The 11,522-nt window shown below is 44.9% G+C and overlaps 1 protein-coding gene across 2 annotated transcripts in view; it reads left to right on the top strand.

Annotated features, from left to right (window-relative positions):
* The first annotated feature begins 433 nt into the window (after nucleotides 1–433).
* The window catches only part of CRCP (CGRP receptor component), a 37,610-nt gene continuing 26,521 nt past the window's right edge, over nucleotides 434–11,522 (top strand). The window contains exons 1-2 of one of the 2 annotated variants that reach the window (XM_054495124.2): nucleotides 434–677; nucleotides 10,954–10,990. In XM_054495124.2, the coding sequence (XP_054351099.1) occupies nucleotides 508–677; nucleotides 10,954–10,990 (207 nt within the window). In that variant the 5' untranslated portion in view covers nucleotides 434–507. Of the gene's footprint in view, nucleotides 734–10,953; nucleotides 10,991–11,522 lie in introns of both variants that reach the window. The other variant, XM_054495123.2, reaches the window with a different exon arrangement.

The raw sequence follows: 11,522 nt of genomic DNA, 5'->3' as shown, positions 1-11,522 counted from the left end.
CGTCTGTAATCCCAGCTACTCGGGAGGCTGAGGCAGGGAATTGCTTGAACCTGGGAGGCAGAGGTTGCAGTGAGCCGAGATCGTGCCACCGCACTCCAGCCTGGGTGACAGAGCGAGACTCTATCTCAAAAAAGAAAAAGGCTGGGCACGGTGCCTCACGCCTGTAATCCCAGCACTTTGGGAGGCCGAGGCCGGCGGATCACGAGGTCAGGAGATTGAAACCATCCTGGCTAACAAGGTGAAACCCCGTCTCTACTAAAAACAGAAAAAATTAGCCGGGCTTGGTGGCAAGCGCCTGTAGTCCCAGCTACTTGGGAGGCTGAGGCAGGAGGAGAATCGCTTGAACCCAGGAGGCGGAGGTTGCAGTGAGCCGAGATCCAGCCTGGGCGACAGAGCGAGACTCCGTCTCAAAAAAAAAAAAAAAAAAAAGGTTAAAGAAAAAAAGAAAAGAAGACACGAGATAATCCTGTCCGCAAACGCTTAGCAGTCTTAAGTCGGCCTGGTGGAATGATGCAGGGACACTCCCCTACTCTGCCCCCCCGAAAAAGGGGAACGCGCAGCGCGAGGTTCCGGGTCCGTCAAGCTCCCGGCATGCAGCGCGGCGATCCCGGCGAGCACCTTGGCGCGCGGAGCTGGCTCCTTGGCGCTGTTGGTGGCGGCGGAGACAGCTGTGAAGTGTGAGGTTCTTTGTCTGCTGGCAGCTAGGGGCGACGAGGCGGGACGTCATGGAAGTGTAAGTCTTCTCGGGCGCGTCCCTTTTCGGCCGAGGAGCCCAACGGTTTGACCGCTGAGAGCCGAGAGCCGTGGGGACTGGGCGACCCTCGTACGGGAGTGAGGGCAGGGGGCCGGCCCTGTCCGGGAGGGCCGCGGGGTGGTGACGGGGACGAACGGGACTCTCGCTTTGCCCCTCCGAACCTTCGCTTCCCCTCCACGCCGTGTCTGGGGTGCGGGGCCGAGCACCTCCGTGTCCGGCTGCCTTTCAATGTGCCCCCTCCTTCTCTCATTCATTTACCAGCGTTTCTGGGTCACAGTGCGGGGGTGGAGCCCAGTCTGGTATCCGACCCGGGACTTAAAAGGCTATAAAGGCCTGAGTCTGTCCTCCCTGAAAGTAGGTGGAGGAGAGACGAAATCAGGGCTGGGTAGAGCTCTGCTTGCAGCTCTGGGCCCCTGGGGAGCCCTCACTCTGAAGAGCTGCCCTCAGAGTTTGATGGGAGCAGTAAACACTGTGAGGGAAGGGGCTGGTTTTTGGGTGGAGAAGGGAAGGATGTGAACCAGGACTGGGACCAGAGAAACAGCACGGGGTGTGTGGGTGTGTGTGCAAAGCAAGGGTAAAAGGTTTTATGACAGTTTAACTCCACGTGGTCTTTTCCATGCTTGTTCGTTGCGCCTCGTGCAAATGGAAGATTTTGCATCTACTCTGAATGTGGGCTTTATACGGTTGATATTAATTTGTAGGTATTACCTATCTTGTGTTCTCTTTGAACTGATTATTTGATACAGTTTCCTTTATGTTCTTTTGCGTCATGTTTAATGGTTATATGTATTATGGCATTTCAGATTTTTACATTTTTAATTAATTGTTTTTTCTTAAGAAACAGGGTCTCGCTCTGTCCCCCAGGCGGGAGTGCAGTGGTGTAATCATGGTTCACTGCAGCCTCACTTTCTGGACTCAAGCAATCCTGCTTCAGCCTCTCCAGTAGCTGGGACTACAGGCCCACGCCATCACTCACCGCTAATTTTTTTAGAAAAGTTTTGTAGATGCAGGGTCTCACTACAGCCCAGGCTGGTCTCCAGCTCCTGAGCTCAAGTGATCCTCCTGCTTTGTACTCCCAAAGTCCTGGGATTGCAGGCGTGAGCCACTTCACCTGGCCCCTTCCGATTTTTTTTTATTTTAAACACAATAGGTCTGTGTAACTGAAATGAAACGCTCATGAAACAATAATGTGTGGAGTACACTCTCATATTGTCTATTTTTTATTAAGATGAATGGGGCCAACCGTGGTGGCTCACACCAGCAATCCCAGCACTTTGGGAAGCTTAGGCAGGAGAATCACTTGCACCTGGGAGGTGGAGACCAGCCTGGGCAACATAGGGAGACCCTGTCTCTACAAAAAATTAAAAAGTTAGCTGGGTATGGTGGTTCATGCCCGTAGTCTTAGCTACTTACGAGGCTGAGATGAGAGGATCACTTGATCCCAGGAGGCTGCAATAAGCTGAGATCGAGCCACTACACTCCTGCCAGAGTGACAGCGTAAGGCTCTGTCTTAAAAAAAAAAAAAAAAAAAAAAGATTGACCCACTGAATTAATTTTGCAACCCACTGATGGGATTTCATCTGCAACCTAAAAAACTATTCATATAATTTACTCTAGTCCAAGACATCTAGTAGATGCTCTTTACTAGAGCATTTCCTGTGAGCATACAACCCTGCTTTAGTGAATTCATTTTAGAAAATCCTCTGTCCCCACATACATGTCCACCTCTTACTCCATTTCTGCTGCCCATCCCAACAAAACTTCTTGAAAGTGCTGATTAGCCCCTCATTCTCTCAACCATTCTGTTGGGCTTTCATCCTCACTGGTCTACGGAAATGACTGTTAAGATTACCTGAACCAGCGGGGCCAAGGAGACCAGAGAGGCCAAGGAGAATCTGGATGGGCCTTGCTGGGTGTCTGCACTCAGTCTTTTAGTATTAGATCACACTCTTTGTCCAGTCAATTACTGTGAGGTTGGCCATGCTTCAATCATCTCTCTAATGAAATCTCTACAAAACGCCTAAGAGAACTTCTGGATAGCCTAATAGGTGGAAGTTTCTGGAGGGTGGTATGCCTGGGGAGGGCATAGAGCTCTGCGTCCCCTCTCCATCCCTCACCCTGTGCACCACTTCATCTGTATGCTTGGTAATATCCTTTATAATAAGCCAGTAAACCTAAGTAGGTGTTTTGTGAGCCATTCTAGCAAATTAATGAAGCCTAAAGAGGAGGTCTTGGGAACTGCAGCTTGAAGCCCGCCGTTGAGAAGTTCTGGAGGCCCTGGCTTGTGTGACTGGTGTCTGAAGTAGGGGCAGTCTTCTGGGACTGAGCCCTCAGCCTGTGGAATCTCACACTGTTTTCAGATAGTGTCTGAATTGAATTGGATTGGAAGGTACCCAGCTGGTGTTGGCTGCAGAATTGATTGCTTGCTTATTGGTAGAGAGAAATCCCCACACATTTGGTCACAGAAGTCTTCTGTATTGATTGTTGTCGAGTGAGAGCAGAGGAAAAACTGTTTGATTATCAACCAACTTGTCATATCTGATGCAATGTAAAGGCTGTGTAAATAGTAGTTGTACTGTGTTGTTTAGGGAATAATGACAAAAAGCAGTCTATCCATGTTCAGTACAGAGGTAGCCATCCTAGGCCTAACTACATAGTACATGTCAGCAACAATGTAGCATTTTCTTAAAAATTTTTTTTGCAGCCGGGTGCTCATGCCTGTAATCCCAGCACTTTGGGAGGCTGAGGGGGCGGGGGGGGGCGGATCACGAGGTCAGGAGATCGAGACCATCCTGGCTAACACAGTGAAACCCCTTCTCTACTAAAAATAGAAAAAATTAGCCAGGCGCTGTGGCGGGCGCCTGTAGTCCCAGCTACTCAGTAGGCTGAGGCAGGAGAATGGCGTGAACCCGGGAGGAGGAGCTTGCAGTGAGCCAAGATCACACCACTGCGCTCCAGCCTGGGCGATAGAGTGAGACCCTGTCTCAAAAAAAAAAAGAAAAAAAGAAAAAGAAAGAAAAAATGTTTTTTGCATGTTTTTCATTTGAGGTTGGTTGAATCTAAGGATGTGGAACCTGAGGCTAAGGAGAGCCGACTGTATAAATTCATTAGCTAGCATCCTAGTTGCTAGGCGTGTATATTTTCTGATTTTCCTAAGTGAAATGGTTTGAGTCGAGTGATTTTGTTCTTGTAACAGCCTGTCCACTTCTGCCAAGTAGTCAGTGACTTCCTGTAACCAATCAAGAATTTTGCAGCCAGTAATTCATGGGAAAATGAGGTTTCCTGAGATAGACATGTGATTTGGGAGTGGAAGGGCCCTGGAATGGAAAGGTCTGGAAGCCTAACTTCTTGTCCTCACCTGGTCTTCAGCAGGAGGCGTGACCTTTGGAAGTCTGCTCCTTAGGATCTTTAGCAGAACCTTGAGTTGCAGATACAGTTGACCCTTGAACAACACGAGCTTGAACTTCATGGATCTCCTTATATGCAGATTTTAAAAAATAAATGCAGTTGGCCCTCCGTATCTGCAGGTTCCACATCTGCAACCAAAAGCAGAGAATGAAAATACAGTATTTGAGGGATGAGAATATACCCACGTATGTGGAGAGCTGGCTTCCTAGCTGCTGGTTCTGCAAGGCTCTCTGGGACACAAGCATGTTCAGATTTTGGTGTATGTGGGGGTCCTGGGACCAATCTCCAATGAATACCAGGGGATGCCTGTATATTGTACCTCTATCAGACACTCCCAGAACCTGAAGGGAGGAGGCACAATGAACAACTCCTCTAAGTTTTTGCTACTTTTTAAAATTCTTATTGAGGAAATATCTACTAAGTAACTAATACATAATAATAATAATAATAATACCTGAAATTTCTTCTTTTTTTTTGAGATGCTGTTTCGCTCTTATCACCCAGGCTGGAGTGCAATGGCGCAATCTCAGCTGACTGCAACCTCCGCCTCCCAAGTTCAAGCAATCCTCCTGCCTGAGCCTCCTGGGTAGCTGCCTGGCTAATTTTTGTATTTTCAGTAGAGATGGAGTTTCATCATGTTGGCCAGGCTGGTCTTGAACTCCTTACCTCAGGTAATTCTACTGCCTCGGCCTCCGAAAGTGCTGGGATTACAGGCATGAGCCACCGCACTGGCCCAGAAATTTATTAAAGGGGAGGAATATTTATGCTTTATTTGATTGACAATTTAAAAATAAAAACTTCTTGACCATTACTTGGAAATGTATTTTCGTCAAGTAAAAGCATACAATTTTTTTTCTGTTTTTGAGATGGAGTCTCGCTCCATCACCTAGGCTAGAGTGCAGTGGTGCAATCTCAGCTCACTGCAATCTCCACTTCCTGGGTTTGAGCGATTCTTCTGCCTGAGCCTCCTGACTAGCTGGGACTACAGGCATGCGCCACCATGCAAAATATTTATATAGCAAAATTAGGTATTTCTATATATAAGGTATTTGCTATTTGGCTTTGTCTATAAATGATCATTGATATGGCTGGAAAGGTTTGTGTCCACTCTTTTATTCTTGAACGTAATATATATAATTGGGAAAATAGACACTATCCTCTGTACCATCTTTTTGAGGTAGTGTCAGGATTTCTTTCCTTTTACAGCCGGAAGTACTCATATTTAGAAGAGATGGGTAATAGGTACTATAACAACCCAGTAACAGGACTGGAAAGAGGATACTCATTTGCTAGCTCCCAAGAGAATGCTACAAGTTAAGTTGTTCATTTACTTCAGAAGCTGCCCAGTTTGCTTGTACCAGAGTTTAGGTTTTCAGAGCATGACTTGATAGCATAGGTTGGGCATAGGAGAATTTGAGCAATTCTTTTCGTCATTGCCTGCGTAAGAGTTGACTGTATGGCAATTAATAGGCACTGTTTGGCTGGGCGCAGTGGCTCACACCTCTAATCCCAGCACTTTGGGAGGCCGAGGTGGGTGGAACACGAGGTCAGGAGATCGAGACCATCCTGGCTAACACAGTGAAACCCCATATCTACTAAAAATACAAAAAATTAGCCGGGCGTGGTGGTGGGTGCCTGTAGTCCCAGCTACTTGGGAGGCTGAGGCAGGAGAATGGCATGAACCCAGGTGGCGGAGTTTGCAGTGAGCTGAGATCGCGCCACTGCACTCCAGCCTGGGTGACGGAGCAAGACTCCATCTCAAAAAAAAAAAAAAAAAAAAGGCACTGTTTGCATGCGCCATTTGTGTATGTGTTTGCTTCTAAGGAAAGTCCACCAAGAGATCATTTTGTTCTGTTTATTTGGAATTCAGTTTCCTCAAGTAGTTGTTTACATCCATTTCATTGACTCACCATTTTAAGCAAATTTTACAAGAAGTGTCAAATAGAAAGTCAGCTTCAGTCATCTAATTCATTACTTAAGGAAATTAAGTAACTGCCTGCCTGTAGTATAGATTTAGACAGTTGGTTTTTGTTTTGTTTTTTTTTTTTACTCAAGCATTGCTATGTTAATTTGCCAGGGCTGCTTTTAGAAAGCACCAGACACTGGGTGGCTTAGACAGCAAAAACTTGTTTTCTGACAGTTCTGGAGACTGGATCAAGGTGTAGCAGGTTTGGTTTCTTTTGAGGCCTCTTGCCTGAGCTTGCAGATTGCATACTTCTTGCTGTGTTCTCACATGGTCTCTCCTCTGTGTGCACAAGTCCCTGGACTTTTTTCTAGACAGTCTTTAAAATGCACTTGGAGTATTTGCTTTAAACACATGTCAATAAAATGAGTACTATTCTTTTTTCTTTTCTTTTCTTTTTTTTTTTTGAGATGGAGTCTCGCTCTGTTGCCCAGGCTGGAGTGCAGTGGCCCGATCTCGGCTCACTGTAAGCTCCGCCTCCCAGGTTCACGCCATTCTCCTGCTTCAGCCTCCTGAGTAGCTGGGATTACAGGTGCCCGCCACCACGCCCGGCTAATTTTTTGTATTTTTAGTAGAGACGGGGTTTCACCGTGTTAGCCAGGATGGTCTCGATCTCCTGATCTCGTGATGCGCCCGACTCGGCCTTCCAAAGTGCTGGGATTACAGGCGTGAGCCACTGCGCCTGGCGTAAAATGCGTACTATTCTAAGTCCTACAGGAGAACATGAAGTTTTGTATAGGTAAGCAGTTTCTAGAAGTCTGACTGCATGTGAATATATTACATAATACCAAAATGTTAGCTGTAGAGCAGACAGTTACTGCTTTGTAGAGATCAACAGCTTCTACGTTTATAATTGCTAGATGTGTCTATTAAGTTCTAGTAGCTCTAAAAAGCTTTTAGAGGCCTGGTATGGTGGCTCACGCCTGTAATCCCAGTACTTTGGGAGGCCAAAGTGGTCAGATCACCTGAGGTCAGGAGTTCGAGACCAGCCTGACCAACATGGAGAAACCTCATCTCTACTAAAAATACAAAATTAGCAGGGTGTGGTGGCTCATGCCTGTAATACCAGCTACTTGGGAGGTTGAGGCAGGAGAATCGCTTGAACCCGGGAAGTGGAGGTTACGGTGAGCTGAGATCATGCCATTGCACTCCAGCCTGGGCAACAAGAGCGAAACTCTGTCTCAAAAAAAAAAAAAAAAAGGGGGGGGGCCAGGCGCAGTGGCTGAGGCCTGTAATCCCAGCATTTTGGGAGGCCGAGGCAGGCGGATCATGAGGTCAGGAGATCGAGACTATCCTGGCTAACACGGTGAAACCCTGTCTATACTAAAAAACTACAAAAAAATGAGCCAGGCGTGGTGGCTGGCGCCTGTAGTCCCAGCTACTCAGGAGGCTGACGCAGGAGAATGGCGTGAACCCGGGAGGCGGAGCTTGCAGTGAGCCGAGATCACACCATTGCACTCCAGCCTGGGAGACATAGCGAGACTCCTTCTCAAAAATAAATAAATAAATAAAAATAAAATGAATGCCCCAAATACCTGTATACGCGTTACCTAGAGTCACCACTTGTTAACATTTTGATTCTGATATTTGCTGCCTTTTCCTTTTTCTCTTTTCTTTTTTCTTTTCCCTCTCTCCTCCCTCCCTCCCTCCCTTCCTTCCTTCCTCCCTCCTTTCCTTCCTTCCTTCCTTTCTTTTTTTTGATTAGAGACACTTGAGCCCAGGCTGGATTCAAACTCCGGGCCGAAGCGATCCTCCTGTCTCAGCCTCTGGAGTAGCTGGGATGACAGGTGTGAGCCACCATGCCTGGCATTCCCTTATTTCTTTTGCACAGGCATGAGCTTTCTCTCCATACACAGGTGCACACATTTACTTTACTGAACCGTTAGAGAGTTGTAGATAGCAGATCATTTCACCCCTTCTTGAAAAAGGGCATTGTATGTAGCTACAATCACCTTATCACACTCAGGAAACTTAGCGCTGATAATCTACTATTATTAAGATGCAATATAAACTCACATTCCTTCAGTTGCCGTAATAGTGTTCTTTTTCCTCCCAATTCAGGATCCAGTGAAGAACTACACATTGCATTTAGTTGTCATGTTTCTTTAATTTCCTTTCCTCTGGAAGTTTCCTTAGCTTCTTTTTGTGACACTGGCACTGTGACAAATGACATTGATATTTAAAGAGTCTAAATCTAACCTAGTTGTTTTGAAGACTGTTCCTCAATTTGGAATTCTCTGATGATATCCTCATGGATAGATTTGAATTAAACATCTTGGGGCTGGATTGCTCTGAGGGATGTGTCTTTCTCATGTGTCACATGATTGGTGCTGTGAAATTGGATAACTGGATTAAGTTGATGTCTGTCTGGTTTCACCATATCCTGTTTCCAACAACCTGTCATTTAGTGGTGGTTACAGTAAGTTCTCAAGGATAAAAACTGCCTTTAAAAAAATTCCCCAATACATACAGCTCGTTAGGACTTCATAAAAGGTAGATAAGTTACCTCTTGACATTTTATTAAATAAAGAAAGGCCTAGCATACATTGATTGGCATTTATTCTGTGAATATTTAGCTGGGTTTTAAAAAAATTTATCTTCCTGATAAAATCAATGGATAAATCAGCTTCTGTCAGCCAGAGTCTGTTACACAGAGTACCTGTGTAAACATCAGTTGGTTCTCTTGATCCCAAAACGCAGATTCGTTAAAACTTATGTGAAAGAGAGTTTTCCTCCTTTGTATTCGTTCTAGAAGAGGCAGAGGGTGTTCTTTGGATTCTTGCATTACACTATTGACTTGTTTAGTGGGGTAGTAACTTGGAATGGCCAAGGACAAATTTCCCACGACGTGGAATATTCTGAATGACAGAGAAGGGGCCATTATTTGGAAATGAAGTGTAACAGTGCACCTGGGATGGATCCATTGGCCCTGAAGAGAAAAAACATTCATATTTTTTCTCCAGTCAAGTATTCCAGGAAGGAATGTTTTAATGCCTTATATTTTGGAGAGCACAGGGAGTTATAACTCAATTTCAAGCAATGGTAGGAGGAAGCCAGTGGGCCGATTTCCTGATTAAGCAGGCAAAGATGACATGTGGTTTGATTTGTCATTTTCAATTTTAAATGAACTCTGTCACATGCACTAATTATGCATTGTCTTTCCTGTGTTAGATTCCTTTCAAATATGATACTCTTTGTGACTTGAGTGTGTTTGTGGTCATTTGGGCAAAGCAGCACTTTTGTGAAATTGTAGCTTGAATCACTGGTAGCATTTGGTAAGCTTCACAGAGCTGATTTGATTATAGTGCTGACATCACTGTGCTGATGACCTAAGGCCGAGGTCTATCTCTTTGTGAACCACCGTTGGTTTTGCTTTATTTATTGACTGGGAAGTCACCTATCTGGCCCATGCTTTTGAAGTCTTGAGTCATCATTTGGATCATCTCGCCGCACTCCTGGTTTAAGAACATACAGGGGTCTCTTTTGCACATTATGTCAAGTGCAGACCCCTCCACCTGATTTTTTAGGATTCTGCATGACCAGTTTCCATTCATCCAGTTCAGTCTCATTTCCCACAGTTCCATAGTTACCTTCCACTTTATTTAGACTTCTTACTGTGTGACCTTGAGCAAGTTACTTAATTTCTGAGTCTTGTGCTTTATCTCTATAGAGTAGGAATCATACGAATAGCTCCTACATCACAGGGTTTTCAGTGAGAATTAACTGAGATAATATCTTTTACAAATAATAGCCTTCCATTATGGAGATGTTAATACAAGTACCAAGAACTATTCTAAACTTTTAAAATTTGTTGTCTCATTTTATCATAACAGTTTGATGAGGTAGGAGGAGCTGGTGGTAGTGGTAGTTGCACAGATAGTAGTAATGATAATGTTGGTGCTTATTGAGCACTTACTATGTTCCAGGTACTTTATGTGTTTCCAGTGAACCCTGTGAACAGTCTTACAAGGTTGATACTGTAGTTACCATTTCATAGATAGGAAATGTAAGCATAATGAGATTAAGTAACTTGCCCAGATATACATGGCCAAAGAACTCAGGAGCTGGATTTAGAATCCAGGCCATACTTTTAGATACTAGTTTCATCCCATTTTTATTTTAGAAGGAAAACTTAGGGAGTAATTAACTTAACTAAAATTCTCACAGCACATAAATGGCAGAGCTAGAACATGAACCGAAATCTGATTTCAAAACTATGTTCTTTGTCACACTCCACTGCCTCCAGACTGCTGAAAACAATGCTTTCTGATATGCTATTGTGGAGTGGATCGATTGTGATTTAATATACGTCACATTGTTGTGTTTCTTCACTCAGGAAAGATGGCATATTGCCTGGATTAACTGTTACACAGGGAACCAGGCTTTTGGCCACTGCTTGCCACCCTGACTGTACCTGTTGAGTTGACGTAGGTGGTGAACACCCTGGGAGCATGGTGGATATTTGGCAGGATACTTGACCATGGCTGGAATTCTCAGTGGTGACATTAGTGTTAAGTGGGCCATTTCTGTTGATTCAGCAGGAGGACGTGGCTGCCCAAGATGTCAATAGCTGATGGGAGGCAGATAGTAATGGGGAGAGGACATGGCTGTGGGATGGGACAGCACTTTGTTCTCAAGTCTGCTCTGAAATTGCCCACAGCTAGCTAAACAATGTTGGACTTAGGACGTTTCTCAGTTTCAATTTTAGGTTGTAGTCCCTAAATTCAAAAAGTGGACTACTATATCTTGACAGGAATTCTTTTACAGAATTTGATACCCAGAAAGGGGTGTGAGCCCAGACTGATGATAGCTTACTTTTCTTTTTCAGGAAGGATGCCAATTCTGCACTTCTCAGTAACTATGAGGTAAATTGGACTGTTACATTTTCCTCTCTGATATTTTGCCCTTTGCTCCTGAGATTGTTAAATTCATTTTGGTTAGAAATGACTGAATTCAGGCTGGGTGCAGTGGTTCACGCCTGTAATCCCAGCGCTTTGGGAGGCTGAGGCGGGTGGATCACTTGAGGTCAGGAGTTCAAAACTAGCCTGGCCAACATGGTGAAACCCAGTCTCTACTAAAAATACAAAAATTAGCTGGGTGTGGTGGCACATGCCTGTAGTCACAGCTACTTCGGATCCCAGCTGAGGCAGGAGGGTCACTTGAACCCAGGAGGCAGAGGTTGCAGTGAACTAAGATGCGCCAATGCACTCCAGCCTGGGCAATAGAGCAAGGCTCTGTCTCAAAAAAAAAAAAAAAGAAAGAAAAAAGAAATGACTGAATTTATTTGGATTTTCCACTTTAAAATAAGACATGGCAACATCTGGTGGACCTTGGAATAGTGTAAGCTTGATACGTTATACATAGTACTTCAGGGAAGCTGGGAAGACTCTTAATTTA

The sequence above is a fragment of the Pongo pygmaeus genome, chromosome 6 (assembly GCF_028885625.2).
Source record: "Pongo pygmaeus isolate AG05252 chromosome 6, NHGRI_mPonPyg2-v2.0_pri, whole genome shotgun sequence".
NCBI lineage: Eukaryota > Metazoa > Chordata > Mammalia > Primates > Hominidae > Pongo > Pongo pygmaeus.
This window is presented reverse-complemented; position numbering and strand designations above follow the sequence as displayed.